This window comes from Apteryx mantelli, chromosome 35, assembly GCF_036417845.1.
Source record: "Apteryx mantelli isolate bAptMan1 chromosome 35, bAptMan1.hap1, whole genome shotgun sequence".
NCBI lineage: Eukaryota > Metazoa > Chordata > Aves > Apterygiformes > Apterygidae > Apteryx > Apteryx mantelli.
Window position 1 is genome coordinate 1447012 of NC_090012.1, and position 25908 is coordinate 1472919.

General features: G+C 42.3%; 1 protein-coding gene across 3 annotated transcripts in view; it reads left to right on the forward strand.

Annotated features, from left to right (window-relative positions):
- Positions 1–25908, forward strand: part of LOC106492585 (leucine-rich repeat and fibronectin type III domain-containing protein 1-like protein) — a 66942-nt gene that overhangs the window by 20245 nt on the left and 20789 nt on the right. For 2 of the 3 annotated variants that reach the window (XR_010886711.1, XM_067314381.1), the window contains exon 2: positions 18103–18195. The exons of the other annotated variant lie outside the window; for it this stretch is intronic. Coding sequence is in view for 1 of the 2 variants with exons in the window: in XM_067314381.1 (XP_067170482.1) it covers positions 18134–18195 (62 nt within the window). In the remaining variant the exon portion in view is untranslated. The remainder of the gene's footprint in view (positions 1–18102; positions 18196–25908) is intronic. 3 annotated transcript variants of the gene reach the window in all.

Consider the following 25908-nt stretch of genomic DNA (forward strand, 5'->3'; position numbering starts at 1 on the left):
TTTTCTCTCTTCATGTGCTCATTTCCTCTCACTCATTTTCAGCCGTGGTGATTATGTGCCACAAATTGCAGATTGTGACTTCTCCACTTACTACGCATTTTCCTCACCTCCGCTTTCAAGGTCATGAACAAATTATAGTACACAGATACTTCATCTCTGTCCTTGTTCTTGAGAGTATGGTATTTAATATTTGGCTCTCACAAAATTGAGGCCATATAAGTATTGCTCAACAGAGGCTAATAACCAGGCAGTTGGTTTCTGTGTTGGCTTTATGACATTGTACAGGTTAGTGGGTTTAGGAGCTAGCTCTGATTCCCAACTCTGAGTAAAGCCCTACCCAGAAGGAGCAAAGCTCCACTGGTTTCTCTTTCCCAGAGATCATGTGGTTCAGCGTTGGACCTTGGAGGGTTAATACTGATCGGTTTGCGCATGTAGCAGACTTTCTGCTTCCAAGTAAGCCATGTGAAGTTACAGCAGTAAGAGCAGGAGAGGAGCATTATGCAAACCGTATCTTAAATGAATGCATGTTTTTCATTGACAGAACACCATGATAACCCAATGGCCAAGTGATATGCAAAGGATTGGGCCCTTTTGTATTTCTGAAAGGCACCGTGAACCGGGAGGGTAACGTTACTGCTACAGAATTCATGTATCTGGCTGCAAATCCCATGGCTCTGCTTTTTGCACTCAGAGGATAGAAAAATCATCCTCCGGTTGCTTTACAACATGACAGTGGCCACTGTGTCTTTGCTCTTACCCAGCACCATACTTCACAAGCGCTTACTGAAGTAAGAGTCGCCGGACCTCTCACTTGGTTGCTTTGCAAACGCTTGTTGCTGGAGTTTTTCACTAGGTCAGATGTCTTACCTTAAACTGGAATCCATTGGGGATCTTGAGAGTGGCCAACTGTCTTGTTTCAGCTAAGCCGGTAACTCGTTAGATGGTGGTTCTGGTTGCTTTTGTGTTTCAGGTGAATGTTTCTCTCTAGGGTTTTCAAGCATCTGTAGTTTGCAGAGTTGAGCTGAGTTTAAGCCTGATCTGTCATCTCTTCTGACTCTCAACCACAGGGATATTTTTCATTATTATTTTGTGCCCATTTTTTCTTTTTTTCCAAAGGATGCTATTAGAAGATAGTTTATGTTTAGGAGCTATTCAGTACAATTAGAACTACAGCAGTAACATAGATTTACTGGAGCAGTGCAGCCACTTATTAAGCCTAAGCATGCAGGTCCTTAAATTCCTGTCAGGATTTTGTGTTTGCCTGTTGTTCTGTGTTCATTCAATGTCATATCAGAAATGGCTCCTCTACCAGAAACAATTTAGGTGATAAACAGTTCCATCCATTAGAAGTTCAATCAGATTTTACCTTTAAAATGAAGAAGCCCATGGCACATGGTTTTCCAAGAGTGAAATTTGAGATTCTAAAGATTCAAGGAAGAGGTCTGGAAATGTTTTGCTGATCTCTAGCAATTTTCAGCATTTAGCACTTAAAATCCTAGTTACTTTACTTCTCCTCACTGAGACCTGAGCCTTCAAAATAATTTAATATATCTTGTTCCCCCAACAAGTTATGTTGTTGAATCTTACATTTTAATAGCACCACTAGATGATGCTTGCGTACATGTAATTTTGTTCTGTTGTGTCTCTGTGCAAGAATGGCTTCGTTTCCGTCACAAGTGACTTGCTTTGACCTCGTCCTAGAGTTTTGTGAGGGCACCAGGCAGCCTGAGAGTACGTTGGGGCTATGGGAACATTGCAATGTAAGAGGCCTCTGCTTGTTTCCTGTTTAGGAAGGGCAACAGGAGCTGTGGGAATGTGTGTGTAAATCACAACTGCCCACAGCGTGAGTGGGGTACTGGGCTGTGCTGTCATTGCTGCTGGGATTGCGTGGGGATTTGGAGATCCAAGAGGCTCTGAGGTGGCATAAATCATCAGGATGCCTGAACTTGGAGCGATGCCAAAAGTGGGATTTGTCTCTCGCAGGAGTCAACAGATACAGAAGCTGCTCTGGGTCAAACACGGGAGAAACGGAGCCGTTGTCTGCAGTGTCCACTGCCGTGACCTGTGCGTGGCAGGGATCGCAGAACCCAGTCTGGTACTGCGAGGAGCTGGAAGTTCAAAGTCCACCTTCAGGAGAGTTTGCCCCCTTGTTCAAAAGGCACAGAAGAGACAGGCCTTGAAGATAAAAGGAGATTATGGTAGCACAGCAGACTAACCTGGACATTTATCAGTCTGAGCAAGAAAGTGGAATAAATAATACCTGCACCACATGCAGCCACCTTCCTGAAAGGAGTCGGGAACGTTCTTTCAGCTAGATTCAGCTGTCATTTAGGGTTGTCTCGAGAAGAAAACCACTAGATGCTTAATTTGTATTTGCTCATGACAATGCTGCTGAATAATCAGGCAGCTGATTCTTTCTTACAGTCTCTGCAGACTCCCAGTGTATCTTGGCCAGTTTTATTCATTGCAACCCAGAAAGTTATTGTGCTGTGAATGGTGCATATTTTGAGCATTCTTCCAAGCAGACTGTTATTTGGCAATAATTTGTGTGATCTTTAGAGCAGCCCAGCAGGCTGTGTGCGTGATGGAAGAAAAGGACTGAGAATTCAGACCTCAAGCCTGATCCGTGTTAGAAGCAAAATGTTCAGAAACAGGACAAGCAGTAGGATAACAAATGGGGTGCATGAAGAAGAGCGTTGCCAGCAGGTCAAGGGAGATGATCCATCCCCTCTGCACAGGCCTGGTGAGGCCACACCTGGAATTCTGGGCTCCCCAGTGCAAGAAGGACATGGACCTACTGGACTGAGTCCAGTGAAGGCCAGGAAGATGATTAAGGGACTGGAGCATCTCGTATGAGGAGAGGCTGAGAAAGACAGGACTGTTCAGCCTGGAGAAGAGAAGACTCAGAGGGGCTCTTATCACTGTGTATAAATACCTGATGGGAGGCTGTAAAGAAGATGAAGCCAGAGTCTTCTCAGTTGTATCCAGTAACAGGACAAGCAGGCACAAACTGAAATACAAGAAATTCTGTTTGAAAATAGAGAAAACTTTTTTTACCATAAGGGTGATCGAACAGGTTGTCTAGAGAGTTTGTGGAGTCTCCATCCTTGGAGATATTCAAAACCTGACTGGACGCAGTCCTGCCTGGAAAAAAGGAGGAAAAAAAACCCCACCCAAAGTTGGCTCTTCTGAAACTAACTACAAGGAGCCCTTAAAAGATAAATCCGTCTTTTAAACTCCTCTTTCCCCTGCTGTGTATTGCTGGGTTTGTTATGTGATTGCTGAAGTTAAATGTGTACAACTTGACCTAGAAGTGTTCTCGCAGCTGAGAGGGGGTGCGGATTACCTCTTCATGTCGCTGCTGGTAGTACACTTCCATACAGTCTCCAAAAGATGGAGATGCAAACTTCAGATCTCAGGTCTTTATCTTGTGTGTTAGAAGATTTTTGTTACTATGTTAGAACATGTTAATATTATGCGTAAGTCGTCAGTATGTAGGCACACAGACATCTGGACAGCAATACCAGCTGTCCTAACCCCCCCCCCCCAAAAAAAAAAAAAAAGAAAAAAAAAGTGCTCATCCTAAAGTGCTTCAGCAAATCCAGGGTGATGGGTTGCACTGTCTGGATTTGGGGGTGTGTGGGGGAAGTTGCTTCACTGTCTGCTTTTATTGGACCTCTTTAAAGGGTTTCAGGAAAGGATTTTGCTTTAGCGAATGAATAACCTTTATCAACAGAAAAGAATATATGAAATGGATGGCAACAATTTCACACTTCCAAAAGTGATTACTCATTCAGTAGATACTATCACAAAGGTATTGCTTCTCAATGTAATAGCTGTGCCACAAAAAGAGTAGTTTGCAGGGAAGACTGCAGGCGTTTTTGGCCAAGACAGCTGTAGAAGGTGGCTGGGAGCAGTGGCTGTTTTGCTTGCTCGCGGCAGCAGTGGCATACTGTGTGCTGATTTGCTGCGAATGCCAGTCATTTCTTTGTTTTCTGACTTTCTTTGGCAACATGGTGCCAACTAGTTGAGTTAAAACTCCAAAAGGAAAAGAGAGTAAGCTGGAAGTCTGTTACAGGCTTGAGTGAAACCCTGCCTCTCGGAAGGTGTAGATGCAAGGCAATTAAGCCTAGAAGGCAATGATGTTAGTTTGAATTTAAGGATTGAACTGCACACCTGATTTGCAGAGGTTTCGAGACCTTAGCAGCTGTCACCATCTGCATCCAGCATTCTGGATGCTCAGCAGTTCTCTGTACAGAGAACCTGAATTTCAGAAGCCTGAAATAGGAGAGAAAGGTATGAAGAATGCAAATTAATAACCTTGTATTTTTTGACTATGATTCTCACTGCTACTTTGTCGATGTAGCAAAGCAGCCCTTCGGAGAAGGGAGGGAGTTGCTATTCTGAAGGTTATCGGTCTAAGGCAGCATTTCTGAGGTCGCTGGCTTTCTGATTTTACCATGCTGCATGCGGATGTGCTATTTCAGGCAAGTAGAATATATTTGTTACTCTGGAGTAAGTGAACAGTGATCAGTTCCTTTAGAAGCTGCTGAAGATCTCACTGTCAGATTTTGGATTAACCTCAGTTAGGTTTTGTAACTAAAATGCGACACAAAGATAATCTGTGATAATACCTGAAAGGTGTTAAAAGCTCTGCATTTCACAAAGAATGGCATGTGTGTGTATTTGTGAGGGTCTGGATCTCTGTTTATTTAGCAAATTTTACTCTTTCTTCCTGTTCCTTAGAAAAGGAGAAAGGAGCTAGAATTACTTGAGAAGTACACGAGGTCTGTTGAGGTCAACGCTGTATGCTCTGCAGTGTAGCGTCATGCTGTGGTCCCAAGAGATCTGTGCACCTTTAGGACTTGTTAAAATCTACTTGCACTTCTCTGTAAGGTACTTAATTCCATAGAGCTGGCTGCCAAGAAACTGATGGCCACTCAAACATTATTACATTATCTGTGGAAATTGGTTCTCGGTGCAGGAAGCACTCTGATGAAAGTTAAGAAACTGTGCAAAGGACCATCTTGTCTGTTATCTGAGCTGAGCACTTGCAGGAGCTGATGGTATCTACTTATCTCTTTAAAGATGCAATTAAAACAGTGCAGAATACTACCAGCAGAAAACCAGCTCCCAGGGAAAAAAAGAAAAAAACATAGCCTCTTTTCCTGGTGAAGGGAGGTGCTCAGTGCAATGCTCTTCCAACTCAAACAAGATGAGCTGGGGCAGAACTCCAGGGCAGAGGGGTTGGGGGGGAAAAGGCTGGAAATAGTTGGTACTTAGTCAGCACTTTAAATCTTGAAAACACTTCCCAAAATATTAAATAATAATTCTTCAGACTTCCAGCTGGGGGATTTGTGAAGCGCTGCTCTTCGTACATAGCGACTGGGACACAGTAGTTGGATTTACCTTGGCTACAGCAGGAATCAGTAGATTAGGAACTATGAGTGTCTCCTCCCTTGCGCGGTGCTTTGCGTCGATCTGCTCTGGCTGATGCTGATTGCTTCATTTAATAATAACTAAGTTAGCTCCTATGGATCTGTTATTTTGTCAAAAGTGAAGATGACTCATCTTGTAAAAATCAAAATACATTCTTGTAATAATCTGCCTCCTAATTTGATATTTGTTGATACTGTGGATAATCAGAAGGGGCTGGCCTGTGTGCTTTCTTTGCTGATGTTTAGAAAATGCAAGTGCATAGTTGTTCAACAGGCATGGCTGTGCAGCTGTGAGTGTACATTGCTGAATGAAAAGAAAATTGCTTTATATGCTACAGACTACAATTTACCTCTCAAAGTGCATTAGTAATCTCTGTAAAAGCTCATTAAGGATCTTAAACCCCAATTTCTCTGCCCTGGATGTATTTACCATTTTCTCATTATCATAATTAATGGAGGAAAAAAAGAATAAACTCTTTTGGGGGAACTGAATAAAACACTAGTATCCCAATGTGCTCACATCTGCTTAAAGTGCAGATAGGCTAATATAATGTCATTTTAATGTAGCAGGAGGATAGTGAGAATATACCACATGTAATTAAAGTGATCTCTAATTCACAAGATGAAGAACTAATTCTTTTTGTCTTGATAGCAGAACAACTGTTGCAACTTCCTAGGATCTTCATTATATAAACAATAAAAGTGTAAGTGACATTTTTTAACTCACCAGTTGCATTATTACGCTGCTCATATAATACTCTGTGGCTTGCAAATTATGAACAAATACAACTTTTGAACTGCAGCTCTTCTGGCACTTAGCTTCAGTTTCAGCGAGCTAAATTGTCTTGCAATACTCCCCTCTCCAAGAGCCTTTGCCATGCTGTGGCGCAGTTGTGTTCCAGTACCTTCATCCTTGCCGTGACCAAAACTCGCATTTGTCTCGTAGCCCAAAGTAGACATGGAGGAGATGTTCTGTTGAGGGCGTCCTGACTCTTTCCTTTCTACCTTGCCTCCCTCTCTGTATTTCTAATAGCTAAACTAAACAATGAGAGGATTCTATAGACTTCGTACGGGTGAACGGGTTACTGCGCAGGGGCTGGAGGTCAGCACAGTCTGTAGTCTGAGCATGCTGGCCATGCCAGCTGTTATGGTTCAACTGTAGCAGCTTCTGGAGGATGTCAGCCACTTCTGGTTGGCTGACAGTTTCCAAAGGGCTACCACACTGTATTTCTGTATTCGGGACATTTCCCCCTGCCCCTCCTCTTTTTTTTTTTTTTTTTTTCCCTAGAAGTCTGCCCTCCTCTTCCTCATTGTCTTGGTCTTATTTCTTCTTCTGAATCCTAGGCTTAAGATTCTGCTGCTACTCAGTTGTTCCCAACTTGCCGTTTCTCAGTCCACCCATTACTGTTCAATTGCCTTGCTAAGGAAGCCGGTGAACTGGCTCAGACTCAAAATGGCCTTAGCCCAGGAACCTAAACTGAAATTTCAGTGTTCAGATTTTTCAGGGGTTTTCAGACTGATAGTATTTTAAATAGCTTTGAAGTTCCCCGGAGAGCATTTCTTAACTTTCCTGTGCATGTGGTTTATGACATTGCCATCTTGCCATTGACTCACGATAACCATTTTCATTTCCATTTAATGATAAAATGTCAGAGTTATGTTGCAATTAAAAATATATACATATGTATAACTGTTGAGTGTTGAAGGGCTGCAATGTGCTGTTTCTGTTGCCAAAATTAAGTTCCAAATTTTGAATCTTAATGCGTCTGTGGTAATGATCCCCAGCAGTGGCATTTCAGCACTAATTAACCTTGCAATGAACTCGTTACTGGTAAAACTATAAAGCTAGACATGACAAAGCGGGAGATGAAGGGCACAAAATAGCTGATGCTGAGCCATTGCAGGAGGCTGCCTGGCACATTTGAGCTCATGCCTCTTCTTTTAAGCTTTGCATGACGTAACAGCAACAGAATAATTGGTGCTTGAGCACTGAGCTTGGAATAGGGGATTGAAATAACCCAGTTCCTAGTGGGGGAAAAAGGATTTGTCATCTCAGGAAAAAGACAAGTACCGATGGTACCAAGTACCATGTTAGCAGCAGCCCTCCCTGTGCCAGTCTGGGGTGTGTTGGTGGGCCTCGGGGTCAGCTTGTGCTTGTGCTGCTGTTCGTGATCCTCCTCTTGGAGAGCGACGTGGTGGGTGGTGTCCGCCTGGCCCCTGTTATTGGTGGTAGCGTGACCGGAGTCCAAGACGAAACGCGTGCTCGTGCTGCTGCTGCCCAACAGCTGGGCCGGCTCTGCGGTCCTGCTCCTGACCCGCACAGCCCCGTAGCTTTGAAGAGGACTTGACTTGACGCTTTTGCTCATGGTAACCCTTATTACTGGCGGTTTCTGTGTGCCTGCTTGAGGGCCTTAGGGAAGGAAGGTGAAGATTCTGCCAAATACGTCTTCAGAGAGCGCCGATGTTGCTTACAGTCACGAAGAGGTGGTTTAATTAGGTAGTGATGAATAGGAAATATTACTTGTGCTGTCTTTGAAGCTTTATGCTCTATTCAGGATTGTGATTTGTGGGCTTATTCTTTGATCAGAGCTCAAAATAGTGAGAACACAGATTGGTGGGGGTTTATTTTGCACAGTCCAAATTACCTTGTCTAGAGATTTTGCCAAATACAGTCTACCAGGGAACATGCATTTGTAGTTCCCTCAAAAGACTTTAGTGTACTAGTTAGGTCAAGCCCGAGAGCAATAAGTGTGCCTTGAAAAAGAGTTATTTAGCAAATCTACTCTCGTTTCTGACAGACTCGTGGAAGAGTCTAGATACAAAATGGCTTCTGTACTAGCATTTGATTTCCAAATAGCTGCAGGTTGTAGGATGGGAATTTCCTCTTTTCATCTCAGGACTGTTTTGGTGTTATGGGCAACCCTGCAGCCATGCATTTCACCGAGCCCTGAAAGACCCGCTGAATGCTTGTGCTGCAGGCCTTATGAACTGCAATGATATTCAGAGATTTCTGCCTACTTTTGGACAATCTCATCTTACAGTTTTTGATTTACTGATAGATTGTAGGTATATAGATTGTTTGTTAAAACATGTTTGCAGAGCAAAATGAAAATTCAGACCTTCTTAAATCGTGGCAGATAACTTACTGTCCCATTTCCATTGACGAAAAAGCCTCTTTGAATTGCCAATATAAAACATGCTGGCCTACCTCTGGTCACGAAGTGTGTGTATAAATATGTTCTTGGGAAATGTGCTCCTCTATTTGATACTCCTTAGCATGGTGATGTTACTTTAAAATTTGGCAGCTGTGTCTGAGTGCTGCTACAATAATGTCTGACGAAGGGTGCTCAACTTTGCTCTGCAGTGCTTATGCCTGTGATTTTCTGTGTTAGTTGTTGGCTTTCTGTATGCCTGGGCCTTTAGTTTGCATCCCATGAGTGTTTTGTGGAATTCTCCCAGAAAACAGAAGCTGCAGATTCAGGTCTCAAATTCCCTAATCAAAAATAGGGAGGCAGCCCTCTTTTTTAAGCTGACTTAAATTTAGGTAACGCTGCACGTGTTCGAATCCAGCTCTGTTGAGGCAGCCAGCTGTAGTAAAGCAGGGAAGCCCGTTGCCTTTGTGTAAGGAAAGGTGCTGAATGTTTTGTCCGCAGCTGTATTTTCTGTGCCGTGTTCCGAGGACATTCAGTATCGTGGCCTTGGGAATGGTGGGTCTATTGACCACTTTCTCTCCCCCCTCTTGCAGGAGCCCCCTGCAGGTGGGTGACCTGCTGCAGTACGGGGGAGAAGGGGAAGAGGAAGCAAATGTGAACTAAGATTTCCACCATCCCCACCCCATAATGATAAAGTACCAGAGTGTTTCTTAGTGGTTCTGGCACATCTATTTTCCCCTCGAGCACTACTCATTTCTCTAGTAGCATAAAACTAACGAAATCACTTACTTTGCATACTAAATTGCTGGAGTTATATGTGAAATGAGAAGAGACAGCAGCAAAACAACTTGGAGTCAGTAAATATAAGTGAATCTGTCTTGCTGTGTTACTCTAATAATATGGTAAACAGCTCTGCCAATGGCAAGGTGAAGATTTTATTGCCTGCAACAAGCACTAAAATCTCATTGCTAGGGATCTCTCTTAGTACGGTGCTGATTTTAAAGATGAACGCTCAGTAAGCATCAAATTATTGATCCAATTAGTAATTTCCCAGTTTATAGCTCCTAAGACGTTTTTGTGTATCCTTACCAAGACACAGGATGTGGAAGCATCAGGGTTGAGCTCTAGCTTTTGTTTAGATTTTTATATTGTGCTTACCACTATGCTCACTGTAATTGCCCCTGGAATAGCTTCATGCAGAGAGGGAAGGAAGGAGAACAGGAAAGGTGGGAAAGAAATAGGGAAAGGGTTGCATGTCATGAACAATCCCCACAATCCTGGTCGCCATCCTCACCGTTAGAGAGGAATCCAGCTGGTTCTGTGCCTGAGGGATTTCCAGGGTGGAAGGTCCAGTGGAGGCATGAGCTCAACTCCTCCGGCTGCGTGGATCGGCTCTTCGCCCTGCGAACGGGCCTTGCCGGAGCACTTCTCGCACTGAGCGTGGGGAGAAGCGTGGACAGATGAGGGGGCTGGCATCAAGGAGAACAGGACAGTTCAGTTCATTTGCACCCAAACTGCACCTAAATGAGGAAATTCCCATCTCATGCTGCTGCTTCTGCAAAGTTTTGTTTAGAAACAAAGACTTCACAGAAATCTAGAGTATCATTTAATTGCTATTACCTTCATAGGTAGGTCATTTCAAGTAGGCCAGTACTCCTGGATTTTGGGGATCCGAGGGTCCAGATTTAGTGCTGAACAGAACGTGCTGCTCCTGCGCAGTGCCTGGAGGGAGAGTGAATATCTGACAGGGGAGACTCATACGTTTCTCCTGTGTCCAGTGGGCTGGATTCCGGGGGGAAATGTCCAGTATTAGCTTAGTCTGCAATATGGTCGATGGTCCGCTAATGTGCTTTTGTAAAGGTAGGATAAATAGTATAATTGCTGCTCATAAATGGGTTCTCTTAGTAGCGCAGCATTTCAAGCCAGTTTCTGAACACTGGGGTGCATGGTGTGGTAGTAGATCTATATTAATTTTATTTCATTGGCTTTCCTTTTGAGCACTCGGACCATCTTGTTTCATGAGGTAGATGTTTGGGCCTGATTTGCTCTGTCTGCAACTTATAATTTCTGGAGAAAACTTGTCTCGTAGCAATGCTGTCTGCTTTAGAAGAGGATTTGCTGTTGAGATTGGTTACCCTTTTTAGTTTGCCTTCTCGTTCGGCATTCAATCTTTGTGGCTGCTGCTTCTGCTAAGATCCTGTCACTCCTGATGATTCTGATAAAGTGCAATTCTAGAAGAAAAGGTAACCTCTTAATTTCAGGACGTATGGGCCACCTCGGGGGATAGGTGGTGCCGCGCTGTGAATCTGAACGGAGAGTCCATTACCTCCAGGGCTCCATACCGAAATGAGCCACTGGTGAAAGTGCAGCAGGCTCCTGAAAAGAAGCACGGAGGGGAACAGGTTTGGCAGTCAGCGTGAAAGTCGCTTAGAAGTAAGAACAGCTTTTTCTACCAGGTTAGGGGCCCTGGTATATTTTCGGGGCATTAGAGCTGTGCTCTTGTATTCAGTCATCTGAACAAGCTAAAATAACACTAAAATCTCCCTAAAAATTGTGGTTGAACTACCATTGTTTTGTTTGTAAACACGTTGTAAAAAGCTTTGTAAAAAAAAAAGCTACCTTCCCTTCAGTTTCTAGGGACAGGTGTTTTCGAATTAAGTTCCATGCAAAGGAAGAACAATCTTCGTGTTAGAATTAGAACAAGAAAGTAATTTTTGGAGAACAGAATACTAATCTGTATAACAACTGGAACATATTAAATACTTCAATTGAAAAAAAGGCAGCAGTCACTACAGCCAGGATAAGTAATCCTCCACGGTAATATTGTTAAGGTCATAGACATCTATTTTGTTTGCCATTAACTGATTAGATTTCATAGTTTGTGTTTTGATATTTTGTTCTGTGCTCACAGTTCTGCTTAGTTTTGCACTGTAGGTTTTCATGAAGTTAGTACATTTTACAATTCAGAAAATTACTTTAAAACTCTTCTGCATTCTTGACCAATGTGTGGAGTTTTTTGGACAAATCTATGTTTGTCCGGTGTATGCAGGAGCGACACTTGGTTTCTGAGAGAAATGGTACTTACTAGTGAGCAAATTGGCTTACTTACAAGAGTAATTTCAATCAGCAGTGCCATAAAGCTACGTTACGGTTCTGTGTGCGCCTTGTCTTGGATGCATGTATTAAAATTGTTCAAGTAAGATATGCTAGTGAGAATGCTACTATGTCATGGGGGGAAAAAGGTGTTTGTAACCAGATACCTAGCTGTGTCCTGGCAGGTAGGGCAGGGCCCAGACAGGTAGGAGGTATGCTAGAGGAGATCTCATTTGGCGCAGCAGGTAGCAGTGAGGTTTGGTACGATGAACCAGGTGTATATGTTTGACTAGGATGGAGAGTGGAGGGCAGCTAGTGAACAACTGATCGTTTTGTTCCTGTGGAGATAACAGGCTCCTGAAAAAAATCAGATGAGAAATTGCAGCGCTCTGATAACACTTTATCATGAGCCTGTCTAAGATGCTGCAGTGCATTCTAAGGAAAGTACATGATAATCTGCAGTAGTGTAGCATCTGCTATCAAGCAGCTATTGCAATAAAGCCCTTTCCTCTGAAATCTGTCGGAGTGATTTGCACTATTTTTTTTCTCCTTAACAAGCTTCTGAAATAAATCATCTGCTTGCCCGTCACACTATGGTACTCAGGAAAGCAGGATGACAAGCATTGTAAAACTGAGCCTCTCTCCTGTCTTGTGCCGTGCTTGCTTCACTCCGTATTTCCCCAGTGCAGAGGGAGGGTGCTTTGATGCATGACTATGCCTCAAATCCTTATCATGTTTTTCTCCCCCAGGTGTCATGGTCCTGTATTTGGTAAATATGCGCTAATCTCATTTATGCAGAAGAACATGTTAACAAATACAGCTTAAGAAGTAATTTTATGCGTGTTTCCACTGATCTTATACCCAAGCAACAGAACCTTACTATGTGAGTAGTCAAACTGGTATTAACAAGGCCGTCTGCACGTAAGGTATTCCTCCTCGGGGAAAAAATGGGGCCAGGATCCAGCCATTTATTAATAAATAGAAAAGGAAAGCGCATATACAAAAAGCAAGGATACCGCTTGCATATATGAACTTCCAGTGAATCTCTTGTTAGATATTTTTCTCATATCATTTTTATTTCAAGAGTTTAATGTTTCACTACATATGAAGTAAAAACACATGTAGGTTACATATTCTCTAACGGTATGATACTGGTGTTTTTTTATGATGATTATTTGCCCCTAACATCTCTGAAACTTTGCAAAATGTTTTAGCCTCATTGCTCTTGCGCAGCAGCAGTTGCCAACCTTGTACGATGCTAAAATCCTATCTAGAATGTTAAGTTAGCTTTTTGTCTAGTGTTGCACTTCAGTATGTACGTATTTTACTAAAAGCTTGGTTCACTTTTCATTTGTGGAAGAAAAGAGATGTTTGTGTTGTCCTTGGTTTACATAAGAAGAATTGAGGTACCTTTCTAATGGAAATTGGTTTGTCTGATGCTTGGAATGGCAGCTCACTGAGAAATAAACTTATTTTTTACATCTAAATTTATGTCTAAACAAGGGATTTGATATTTTAACGTGTTATTTTTCTGTGTTGCTGGCTATCTATTCCAAGTTATTTGGAATACGATGTTTAAAGGAGATGACTTATTTAGATGTGCTTATTTATGCATAACATGGGAACAGCTTGGAGGTGTACCCACAGCCAATTTCTGGAAGACGCAGATCATGCCTGATATGATCTAGCGATGTTAAGCCGGTGGCTGTTTGCGTGCAGCTCTCATGGAATTCCTCGCTCTGTGCCTGAACTCAGCCAGCGTGAGCAGGGAGTAGTCGTACGCTTGTTGGGTCACTATGTCATCCAGGGATGAAAACGCTCTCCCTGAGCTTCCTGGCGGTGCAGTGCCGATGCTTTCTGTATGCTGTGTTTAGATCTGTGTATGATTCATGTTGTGCCACTAGGTTAGCACAGTCCTACTGAATATCTTTAGATCTGTCCATATACAACTGCTTTTAAATGATGATTTCTCTTTCACTCTCGAGTAGGTGATGAAGCTAACACACATAGAAACCAAGCAGCACCGTAATTGCTAGAGCAAGGAGCGAGCTGTCCAGTATGATACATACGGCTTGAAAACTGGAGTAGGATATGGGAACTGATGCGACATGAGTGAAATCTAATGCTATTCCTGTATTTATTCAGGAGGGAACCTGTACCAGACTTGACAGAATAAAATAGGAAAAGAAGAAGGAAATGGAAGAGAGAGCAGCAAAACATGGAAGAGATTCTCTGTCCCAGATTGTGTACTGTATAAATATGTTAAGATGTAGCAGGAGATCGTCTGGGACAAATGTTCAGAAGGAGAAAATGAAGGTGGCAGTGAAGGTAGTCCAAGGGTGGACCTGTCTAGTCTATGTATGTTCTTAGCTGAATTTGCAGCTTGAAGACCCCCTAACACAGGAAGCTTTTCTTTCTAAAAGAGAAACACAGTCCAAGACATAAAAATTAGTAGATGAACAAACCGTTAACATGGTTTCCCCTTTCTCCTACCCCTGTTTCCTAGTTAATAAAACTGCAACTGCTACAAATTCTTTCATATTACAGCACCTCTAAACCCCCAAATTAGGAAAAAGTCCTGCTTCTGCTGTGTGTGTAGTGAGATAGGCTGGACTGAAGAAGTGACAGTCTGAAGAGACAACCACCTGAGAAAGGTGAGAAGTTGAGTCAAACATGAGTGACTGTTGAACTGGGGAAGAAAGGGAGGTTTTTAGTAGAACAAGAAGCTGAAGCTAGTGTTCCTGCATCTTCCGGCAGAGCTCTTCTACAAGTTTGACTTTATTGCTGAGGCTTTCTAAATATTTTCTGTCTTGTGAGTGCTATACACAGCAACTTACAGTTCGGGCTAAATTCAAGACATGTAATTTTGATTGCATCAAACCAAATTATGATGATGTGATGGGAAGCAGTCTAGGCATTGCATGAGACTTGGCAAATCAAATGGAGATGCTCCAGGAGTTTGCTCTGGTGGATCTGCTTTCTTTGGATGACTGAGATAATCCATGCTGATCGCCCGATAGCGCTTCTTGTGTGCATGGCAGAGGGTGCCACTGAAATGGACTGCGCAAAGCGGCTGTGGGCATGGGATGGAAGGATTATGGAAGACTTGTTACTACTTAGTCTTCTTCTGATTCTTGTTCTAGTGCAAATGCATGCCGTAAAATGTATTGAATTAGCTGTAGGATGACGCCGTCAAGTATGAACAATTATAGTTAAATTTGGCCTTATGGATAGAGTAGATTTTAAGGGGTTGAACCTCTCTGTGAATCTCGTTTTCTTCTTCGGGCATCATGAGTCCCTCTGACGAGCTGGGAGCGAAGTCACTGCCAGATGTGTATCAGGGCAGAACAAGCTCTCCTCAAGGACCAGTTTGAGGGCAACAGGGGGGTTGCAGCCACACCAAACCATTGTAAGGGACAAGTAGCCTTAACACAGTGTTCTCCCTACTATCCTTTTATAGCCACAAAAAGCTGGGGCTTACTTTTACCCAAAGGTGATCATGTAGTAGATGCAGATGTCTGAATTAACGGTTTAATTATCTACCTAGCTGTGAATAGTAGTGTATCCTATCGCATAATATACACTCTCCAGCCCTGTTTCTAGCCACAGTCCCATCCTCAGGTACGGAGGAGGAGCACGATGTGTTAAAAATAAATTAAAAAAAATCCACGTTCAGGTACGAACGTTTGTACACCACATTCAGCCAGGCTCCCTGAGTGCTGATTAAGCATTCAGTGGAAGTGTTCAGCACTGCACTTTCATTTCTAAAAATGCTTTGTCTTCAAGCACTGTCATTTAAGGAGTTTCTCTGGTGAAAAAATTCCTTTAGCTATAGGAGAGCTCTACAGAAACAGCTGCTGTAGGTAGTGGATGATTAATTAACTGCTAGAATGAGCTCTGTGCCCCTGCTAAGGGTCAAGATCTCTGTGTTGGAGCAAGCATGTTTCAGTTAGTATTTCTTAGCTCCGTTCTGAAATCGAAGCCTTTTTGTTCTACTGTTTGTTTGTTTTTGCTCTTGAGCCTTAAGACAGCTACTTTGTTATGAAAAAGCTGCCATTCTCTGCTGCTGAAATCAAGCTAAGCTACAAAACCAGAGTAATTGGCCTTCATAAATACTCTCCGTTCCCTGAGTGCTCCTGTGGTGTATATTATGCATGCCAGCAGCAAGAAGACATTATGTAGTTTTATAATCCAGTTTGAAATATTTTTTTTAAAAAAAGCACAAAATAACCACCACAAAAAGTAAAATACAGGTTTTGTTTTGTTCCCCTCCCCTGTCCATCATTTCTTATTTTAGTAGTAAATGAAGCTTTAAAAGTCCAGAGACGCTTTGGGGGTTGGATTGTCTCCTTAGGGAGTCCCACAAGATGGATGCAGGTTTAAGGGAAAAGACTTTATCGGTCCTTTGTGGCTGCTTGTGTCTGGAGTAAATTCTTTCATTTCAGTGATTCCTCTCTTAATTTTTGTTGTTGCAGAACTCATTCTTCTTGTCCCGTTTGCAGGATATATGCCAGACAGGAAGCTTGTTTCCTGTGCTTTCCATCTCATTTCTCTGTGCATTATTTTCCATTTAAGTCCTTTTTGGAAGATTATGTGCTCACAAATGAGGTGCTCGCTAGGGGCCAAGAGAGAGTTGCTTTTCCAGCCAGCATCTGGTTTGTCTCTTCTGTGCCAGTGCTTCCACCTCCGTGTGATAATAGAGATTTGTTCCCTTTCTGGCGAAGGCTGCAAATCTTGGCAGTCGTCTGTCTGTCTGTCTCTCTTGTCAGAGCACTCGAGTCTTCCTGTGGTCTCCTGGTTTCTCATCTCTGTTGCACAAATAAGAATGTTCTCCTTACCCCTAGTCCTCAGCTGCAAAGCCCAAATCAGTGTTTTGTCCAAGGGCTGCTTAGTGGTCAGGAATTAACTGTGATACAGAATGAAGTATAAACTTGCTTTAAATTGGTATCGTATGGGACAAGGTATCCTGTCCTTTGTGGTAGAGGTGTAAGGTATACAGGATTTATAGTTCAAAAAGGAAAAAAGTACCCTTTTAAGCATTGTTTGGCAGATGATTGTCTAAATATTTAACGTTTGTTTCTGAAGAGAATGGCGGTAATTTTTGGTATCTGGTTTGCTATGACTTTTGAGGAGCTTGATTTTTATCTTGAACACTTAGGAGTTCTTTATCTACGAAGGTCAAAATGACACTTAACATGCTAGTTTGGTTTGTTCCCCCCAGTCTGCTAGATTTTTTGTTTCAGTCTGTGAATAAAAATATCTGTCCCGATTAAATTTCGGCATCCTTTTTCTGTGTGAAGGCTGTGTACCAGTCTTTCGACATGTTCTGTCCAGTGACAAAGGAAGGAGGAGTTAGAACAAACCACCACCTTCTGCTACATTAATTACCTTCTTGTAAAATTTTGGATCGTGTGGCTGTTTCAAATGTGTGTCTCAGTGAATCTTCAGGCTAATATGTCATCTTAGAATATATATTCAGCAAGCTCATTTTGAACAAGTTGCTTCCCTGCACATCTTCGCCTTCTGTAGAATTTTTGCTAAAAAATTTTGTATTGGTAGCCCAAATATGCTCCGTGGGCACCAGCCTAGTTACTGAGGAAAATTAGGAATGAAAGTAGAGTATGTTGAATAAGTTCCATGCTGACTGATATGAAGCATACTGGATTTTGTATGTTAGCTTTACATTAGTAAAGGCAAATACTGCATCACTTCCTTGCAAGGTGCAATTATCGGGTGAGATGCACTTAAATGCAATGATCTTAAATTGCTGGTTGATGTCAGGTTTATCTGAGGTGTTTCCAAGGCAAAGATAAAGAGTGACTACTGGGTTGTTAGGGGAACCAAATAAGAAGTTATAGTCTGGCAAACCCAGGAAAACTACCAGAAGCTGTTCGCTGACCCCCTGCATTTTCAGGCAGTGTAGCCAAACCATTTGACGTTCAAAAAGAAAACAGCAAGCCAGCATGGCTTGGAAAAGCTGCAGTCAAGAATGCTCGGCCTCGTGATAAAGGTTTGTTGCTTTGTGCAGCACGTGGCTTTATTCCGTTTCTCCCAGCTCTGCTGTGGGGATAGGCTTTGGGTAGTGGCAGAAGGTGGTGGTGATGGGGAAACACAGAGTAAAACCTGAATATTGTGTTTGTGTTGCAAAAGGGGAATCCTGTAATGTATTGCTTGTGTTCTGTTGGTTGTTTTGTGTCTTGCCTTGTTTGTCTCAATATCTGCAGAGCGGACTGCGCCTCGTGACAGCGTACAGTGGTGCAGTAGAGCTTGCGAGGCTTCCAAAATGAGTTGGGGTACGGGATGCTGCTGCGATAAAGAAATGTTTATTAGGCGATTATCCTTTGCCTTAAACGAAAGAAGAAGCTATTAGGTGGTACAGACTAAGCGGCCTTGGGGTAATGGTGATTTCTTCACTGCAGCTCCTTGAAGAGTACTTCGGACGAATACCGAATGGTGACTGGACTGCTAGCTGTCTTCCGCAGCCTTCCCCCAGCAGTGGAGTCGGAGGGGAGGTAAGCATATACCAGTAGCAGCTGTCTTAAGCAGCCTCCTCCTTTGCTAAGGAAAAGGAAGACAGCAGTTTAGGGTAACATGTAGATTTGTGGGGGGGACAGGGTTAAAAACGGTCAGGAAATTCCTCTTGAGATGAAGGGCGTAGTCTTTGAGGAGTGCGATGCGCTCGGCTGCTGTTACCGCCTTCTGCGCAGTCGTTTTTCAGAAGTCCTTCTGCTGGATGATTCCCAGAGAAAACTGCGTCCTGACTCAACACGACTCCAAGAGCCCAGGTGCTGTGGGGGTTGTGAAGTTATATTGTCATTAACAACCCTGTAATCTGAAGCATTTGTATTTACAGGTGAAGAAAACACTGTGACAATAACATAAATATATAGTCAAAATCTTTGCTGGTCTCTGTGCGGGTCATGCCCAAGTCCTGTTCCGAAAGTGAGGTATGGGTGTGACGTTCACAGGAACATGCTTAGCTTCTACCTGACTATGTTGCAGCCTAGAAGAGTTGTTCTCTTTCGGTGCTGCTGCCTTAGACACGCTAAGAGCTGTCAGAGTTGAAGGCAGTTACGTGTTTATAAGAGATGAAACAGCAATCGGGAGGAAGAGTAAAAAAATACCATTGCCAGTTTTCAGCAAGAGAGACTTCAAAGTGGCTAACAAAATGGTGTTCAGAGATGCATTACAGAGATCGGCTGTTAAAGCGTGCCTTATGGGATTGTAGAATAGTCTTTGCATCCCAGTAGATTGATTTTTGTCAAGTATACCTCAGTCAGTGCAAGCGATGAATGAGGTGTTCAAATGCATTAATACTGAAAGGTCCTGAACGTTACCATTAATTCCTCAAAAGCAGACGAACAGGACTGCAACTTAAATAAAGATTACATTCTTTTTTTATAAGCAAAGAAATGTGTTTGAAGACTTGCTATTTCGGTTTAAAGCAGCCTCCGTATGCTTATGGATTAAATTTTGTGCGTCCACAATGTTTTGAGAGAGGAGTAAGTTACTTCATTTCATGCTACGTAGAGATGAAATGAAGTGCATAAAGAAAACAAAATTTACCATTATGTTTGATCTCCTTCTTTCTGACTCTGTACCAGGGAGGTGAGAGCAGTTAGCTTTGGAACTGCTTCACTGAAATCCATTGCTCAGAGACTAATCTTTAGTGTGCTAACCACAGAACTTAAAAAATATTAGGAAGAAGAAAGGGGAAGTTTGGAAAGAATAAAATGTTTCTATAGCAAAAGAAATATATTTTTCCTTGCAGCCCACCTTTTTCATTTTGAACGAAAGATGATTTCCATCTGAATGTTATTCTTTTGTTAATGTACTGTCTACAAACACTATCATTTCATTGTCAGAGTAATGACATACCTGCCTGCACACATACTGAGCATGCAATTTTATGCTTGTTAGACTTTGAATGGTGGGAACTGTGATGGCATAGGATTTGTAATGAAATTATTGTCTGCCAGCCTTGTTATAAGTGTCATTAGCTGTCATCAATTGCAAAACATTTTGGGGTGGTTTAAAACTGGAAACAGTAGAGTTGGTAACATCAGTGTTGAAAATCTTACCGTAGAAGATGCCTAATAGTAGTAGGTGGACACTTCATTACTTTGTATTTAGCTTCATAAAAATTCCACTTTTTCCTCTCTTACAGTAATGTTAGAGAGAATGGCTGGTGCATAATGATTTCCTTTTAAGAAGACAGCACCTCCGTCAGCATGGTAACACCTAGTTTCACAATCAGACATTGATTCAACAGTGACTCAAAGTGAGGAGCGCTCCAAACTGAGTCATCCACGGCACTTCCTACAACAGTTCCTTATGTTCGTCTCGGTGGGTTCCCATGCAGGTTTGGACTACGGACAGTGCTGTTAGGTTTGAGGTCGTAATCCATCTGGGACGTGTTACCTGCTTACGTTTTAAGAGGACACTGAAAATCACTGAGAGATGCTTTTTAAGCAGAGGCGGCGGATGACCCTGAGAAGTAGATGCTTTTCTCTTTACACCAGTAGTAACAGTTTATAGTGTGTGTCATGCAAAATGTGACTTTCCAGGGTTTTTAATGCCAATGAAGGACACTGTAAGTAAGCTCGACACTTCCGTGTTCCCTGTTCTGTCAGTAGTAGTATGGTTTAGGATGTCAGTCAGGTGCAGCTCTTTCTGTGCAGCTGGCTTAAAGTTGCAGCTGAATATATTTCCAAATAATATCAAGTTACAATAGCTGTGGTCTGGTTAGTGAGGGTTAATGGTTTGTAACAATAGCAAGGATGGGAAAACCTGCAGATGTAGTTTCAGAAAGTAAAATTACATGGGGAGAAATTGCTTACTACATGTGGTGTTTTTTGTTTGTGGTGTTTTGTTAAATTTGCAATTAAATGGTGTGACGTTAACCACAATATGAATGCTTATCTGAGTAGTAAGCAAGCATGCAGTGTGTTGAAGTAAAGTTAACTGTAGGTATATCTTCCGTTTTATCCTGGAGCGGTTTCCTACTGGGAATGAAGCACGTGTTGTTGTACAGCCATAGCTGCACAAGAGAGTTTGAGATTTCATTTTGTAGTCTTGTAACATAAGCCCAGTGCACAGGTACAGTACTGGCACTTCCAATTACAGTGTTAAGAATTTTCTGAATGTCAGTCTTTGCTATGTACGAAGTTCTATTAGCTCATAAAATTCGTAGAGAATAGTGCAGAACTCGATACAGTTCTCTTAGTACTTTCAAACACTTGTCTTTCAGCTTTAAAGTTGGAAGGATTTTCACAGTGCTGTTGGGAAAACTCGCACGCATTTGAGGGGCTGCCACTCCAGGTGGATGCCCAGCTAAAATGGAGTGGGCTTCGGCTCCTTGAGGCGTTGGAAAAGGACTGCGTTGTCAACAGTGAGCTCCTCACTACTCTCTAAGGTTTACGCGTAAAGCATAAAATGTGCAAGAGGAAAGAACGTTCATAAGTCATCACTGGAAGGCATTAATAGTTGGCAGGTAATTCGGTGCAATGAAATCAGTCCTTCTGAAGAGCCTGCACAAGGCCTGAGCCCTGTTAATAGTTCAACCTTTCGAGTGTGGTTCAGTGAACTTGAGTGAATGAGACTCCATATTTTTCAATCTGCTTTACAAAGAAAATGATTTTTTTGTGGTGTAAAGAATCGCCTCATAATAAGGGACTGAGTAATAAATCTAATATGTTTATTTTTCCTTCCTCATAACTGTCATTCTCTTGACCCCTGCCACTGCTTGCTTCTAGTCTTTCATTTCCTACTTTAAGAGGAACTGTGAATTCTTTTCAATAGTGGAATAGAACTGCCTCAACATACTTCTTTGCACAGACTGTTTTAGAAAATCTTAAAGCTTTTTAATGGTGATACTGTAATTATCAGTGCGTGGCAACCCCAAAGGGAAATGCTGCTTAGGCAGTCTTGACTGATCAGGTGAGATGACCAACAGATGCCATAAAACTTAAGTGCTGGGACAGTTTCTTCTCCCAAACAAGTTGGGACTTGGTTAAGCTTTTGCAGGGAGCTATAGACTACTCAGTTTTGAACCTTTGTACAAGCTTCCCCAGTTGGTCCTCTGAGGTTCCTTCCATATTGTTCAAAGAGCTTACTCCCTGTTTTGAGATGGACCTAACTCTGTGGATGGTTTCGTATCTCCTTTTCTCCATCTAGTGTCATCATAACATAGTGCATCATCACAGTGTGTTGTGCTTTGAAATGGACACTACCCAAGGGAAAGAGCAGGCTTTTCTTTGCAGTGTCGTTTCATTGGCAAAACGTGAAAGGAGAAAGTTGTCTCATTACTGTCAGCCTCCAGTGCTAGAGGTCTAGAAATAGTTCCCCCTCCAACCCACATCCCAAACTAATTGCAGGTAGGCAGCTGTCTTAAGGACAGATAAGTTGGAAGAAACCTAGTGGTGGTGGTAATTCTCTCTCATATAGAGTTTTGAGACAGTGCTACAATCCTTTTCTACATTTTGAGGTCCTGGAAGCCATAATACTAATACTTATTACAAATAGAGCTCTACTACAAATGCAAAATACAATATTCTGCATATTTAAGTCCATATTAACTTAGGCAGAAAAATTCAAGAGAAAGAAAAGATGTGAGCTGAGGCAGATGATGCGTTAAAGAATCCATTGCTTATTGCTTCCTCTATGGCCGTGTCCTCCAAAGAGTACACGACGCTCTCCAGAAGTGTGGGCTGCAGCTGCTTCTCTGCTTTTCAGTTTAAATGGTCTCAAGACATTGCCAGAAGCGATACACATTAGCATGGCCTTGAGTTTACAGAAAGAGATGTAACTGCAGCAAAGCCTTACCTGTAGATTTTGCTACTTAAAAACTGCAAGGTGAAATGGCGGGAGGGGGAAGCTCTTAGTAATGATCGATATTTAAAACAGCCCCGATGCATGATAATAAATCTCTTAAACTGTGACCCTGTACAATACATATCTCTAAGTTGATTATCAAAACCCATTGCAAATGTCAATGAAAGGGGAAAGTCCTGTGGAGTTTAACCCCCCCCCCCTTTTTTTCTTCCGGTTCTGGTTGTTTTCTTCAGCCTACTAATGTATCTACATAGCCTTTGCTGGACTTGCATTCCACACACATAAGTTTTCCTATCAATGCAAATATACTGTTAAAATGAAGTGCTAAAATGAATTCATTGCTTATCTGTAGCTGTCTTTGAAAGGCCCTGCTTTTGCCCTTTAGCCAGAAAAGCACAATATATTAATATCTATAAACCAGCAAGTATATGAGATAATCTAAATCTTTCTCCATCCCAAAGGAATGTGAATGCAGCCATCGTGTAATCGTACGTGATGACCTAGTAGTAGGAGTCTTTGCAAGTATCTGGGCACGTAGATGGGTATATAACTTTTACCGTGATCCTAAGTGGCCAGCCTCACAACCTTTTCTTTCTTTCTTTTTTTTTTTTTTTAAACATTAACTTGCTGCTGCTGAATCCATACTTCTGCAGAGATTAACAACAATTAATTCAGCTATAGGCAATTGCTGTTTGAAAGGAGCATTGCCTGCAGGCTGTTATAATTCCAGGAAGCTGAACTACATTCATTATTGGAAGAATAATAAGCAGAAATTTATAAGGAATATGACAATGGCACAGTGCCTAGTAACAATTTCTGTTTGGTAATAGTGAGCACAGATGGTGCAGCCATTACGACATTAACAAGTGTTTATCTGCATCCCTCTCAGAAAAAGAACTAAATGCTGAGGTAGCTGGAGCAAAGTAATCATAGCTCAGTGAGTGCCAAAAGGTGCCAAGCATTGCCATTTCATATTAATTTTAATGAGAGCTTCATGTGCCTCTTCTGCAAGATGGAGCCTTCTGTGCGCCACCCGGCATGGTTGAGATGGTACTGGAGAAGAAGAATTTTGTTTCAATTAATGCATCCTGGGAGATACAGCTAGCTGCATTGAACTAATCAACAGAGAAATACCAGAACTTCCTTGCATTTTATAACCATCATTTGAAATGGACTGGATAATCTGAACAAGCGAAAATCATAATTACATTTGTCCATAGTGTGTCTTTGGGTAGACTACAAGAGATGACAGTATATTAAGAGTGCAGTAAATTGTCCTTGATGATATCTGAGTGAGAACTTCCAATGGAAAATGCACTAATATCAGACTTTTGAGGTCTGTAAACATCGCTTTGGTTTCAGATTTAGTACAGTGCAATTTGCGTTGCATGTTCAGTTTATAAACCACAGGGGACGGATCATGCAAGTATTCTCTGGGTTGGTTTTTTTTAGAGCAGATGTAGCTGAAGGCATCATGGTCATGAGGCATTTAAAATCCCTTGCAGTGGTTGTAAACCCCTTTTGAAAGTTGCTTTGTTTCTTTGTTGAAAGGTAATGGATGTAATTTCTATGTTACTCAAACATAACTAGAAATTGCAGGTGCAGTGCTAGTTTTGTCTCCAAGTTCTTTGTCTAAGGGCTGAAATGTACCTAAAAGTTTAGTTTGTCATATCTAATTGTCAAGCGATCTAAGTGTCAAGTGATGATGCTACTGAGGACAATGTCCTAAAGTAGGAACTCTGCTGTAGGCTCCCTTCCAGAGGCGGGGTTTGCAGTAACGTCCCTAAACCCTGTATGTTCCCTGAGGTAGGTGCTGGCGAACTTTGAGAGCTGCGCTGATAAACAGTATATTTTTTTTCTCTGGATTAGAGGTATATGCTGGTGAAAGCTCAGCAGAAGTCAGAAAATCCTGTCGCTGTCTTTAGGCAAAGCGGCAGTACCTGGCTCTAAACCTGTGGGGAGATGCACGCTCTCAGAGGTGCGTTGATCAAGATGCTGCAGCTCCCGGCATTGCGGCAGTTCTGCTGCTTTCTATTCATAATTGGCCCCTGTGCTATTTTTAGCACTCGTGCCATAGATCGCTGGCTTCTACGCAGAGTCTCATGGAGCTTTGGGCTGTCCCTTCTCCTGCTCGCTGATGTAACAGCAAGTTAACAGCAAGTCCTTTGGGTTAAGAAAGGTTCGTTTTAGTGGCTTTGCGTAGGCATGCAAGTCTGCATGGATCATTTCTTTTTTTCAATAGAAGAGCAGCTGTTAGTGGCTGGCTGTAGCAAGTTGTCCTACAGTAAGCAGGTGAGCAGCAGGGAATGCGATACCTGCTTTGTATGAATTTTGTTCATATAGTATGCATCTCCTATGTGCTTTCGGTGAAGCGGATTCCTTATGAAACCCACAGGTTTCGGCAGCCCAGCTGAATCCAGAACAAGCAGTTCACAGACTTCCATCCTTAATTAGTGATTGAAATCATTGCAGATATACGGACGGACAGATGTGAGTGGAAAAGCTTGGTGTTGTAAGACCGAGGTGTTTCCTAATTTTGTGGTCCCAGAAGTTCTTTCTTGGAATACACAGCCCTGAGACTGATCTTTATTTGCCCAGGCTTTTTCTATTTGGAGACTGAGATGCAGCAAGACCTCGGGCAGTGGAATTTAAGGGCTGACAGCAGGCCTAAGCCAGGATGGGGTAAGAAGCTGACAGAGATGGGGCAGACCAACAGCTAAGCACGAGCCTGTATTGCAGTGCAGGTTGTGACAGTATCTGTGGTGTTGGGTCTGTAGAGAGGAATTCTGAATTCTGACAGGCCTACGTTCTGCTGCTGAGTATCTGTCTGCCTCTTATTTTCTTCTTTGTAGTGATGCTGGCAGAAATCTAATGCAGTTTTAATTTGATCTGCAGTGTTCAAAGAGCTCTTAAACATTAACCGTTTAATGATGTGGGTCCTCAAAATAATAGCCTTTACGATCAAAATACCATAAATTTATTAAGCTTCAATTAAATCAAACAGTATTCTCCTGGTTGGTCCTGGTGTTTGCAATGTCAGGAATGGGCTCTGCTCTCAGAGGCACAGAGCAGTTTAACTGGGCCCTGTCCGCAGTGTTAATATCTTACTGATGAAAACAGTTTACAGCGAGAGAAGCAGGACCGTGACTTGTTGAAATCATGAATCGCTAAGATGTCATGGTGATAAAAAGCTTGTAACTGCTGGACAAGCCTCCATGAATTAAAGATAAAAAGAAAAACACACAGTTTTAGTCATCTCATGAAATTTCCCCCTGATTTGGAGAAACGGGTGTGCAGGGAGCAGGAACAGGTGAGCTACTCCTCTAGCAGGCTTTTTGTTTGTGTTTCATGCAAGTTGAGGGAAGCTTTTTAAAGACGAGCCTCTGATTAAA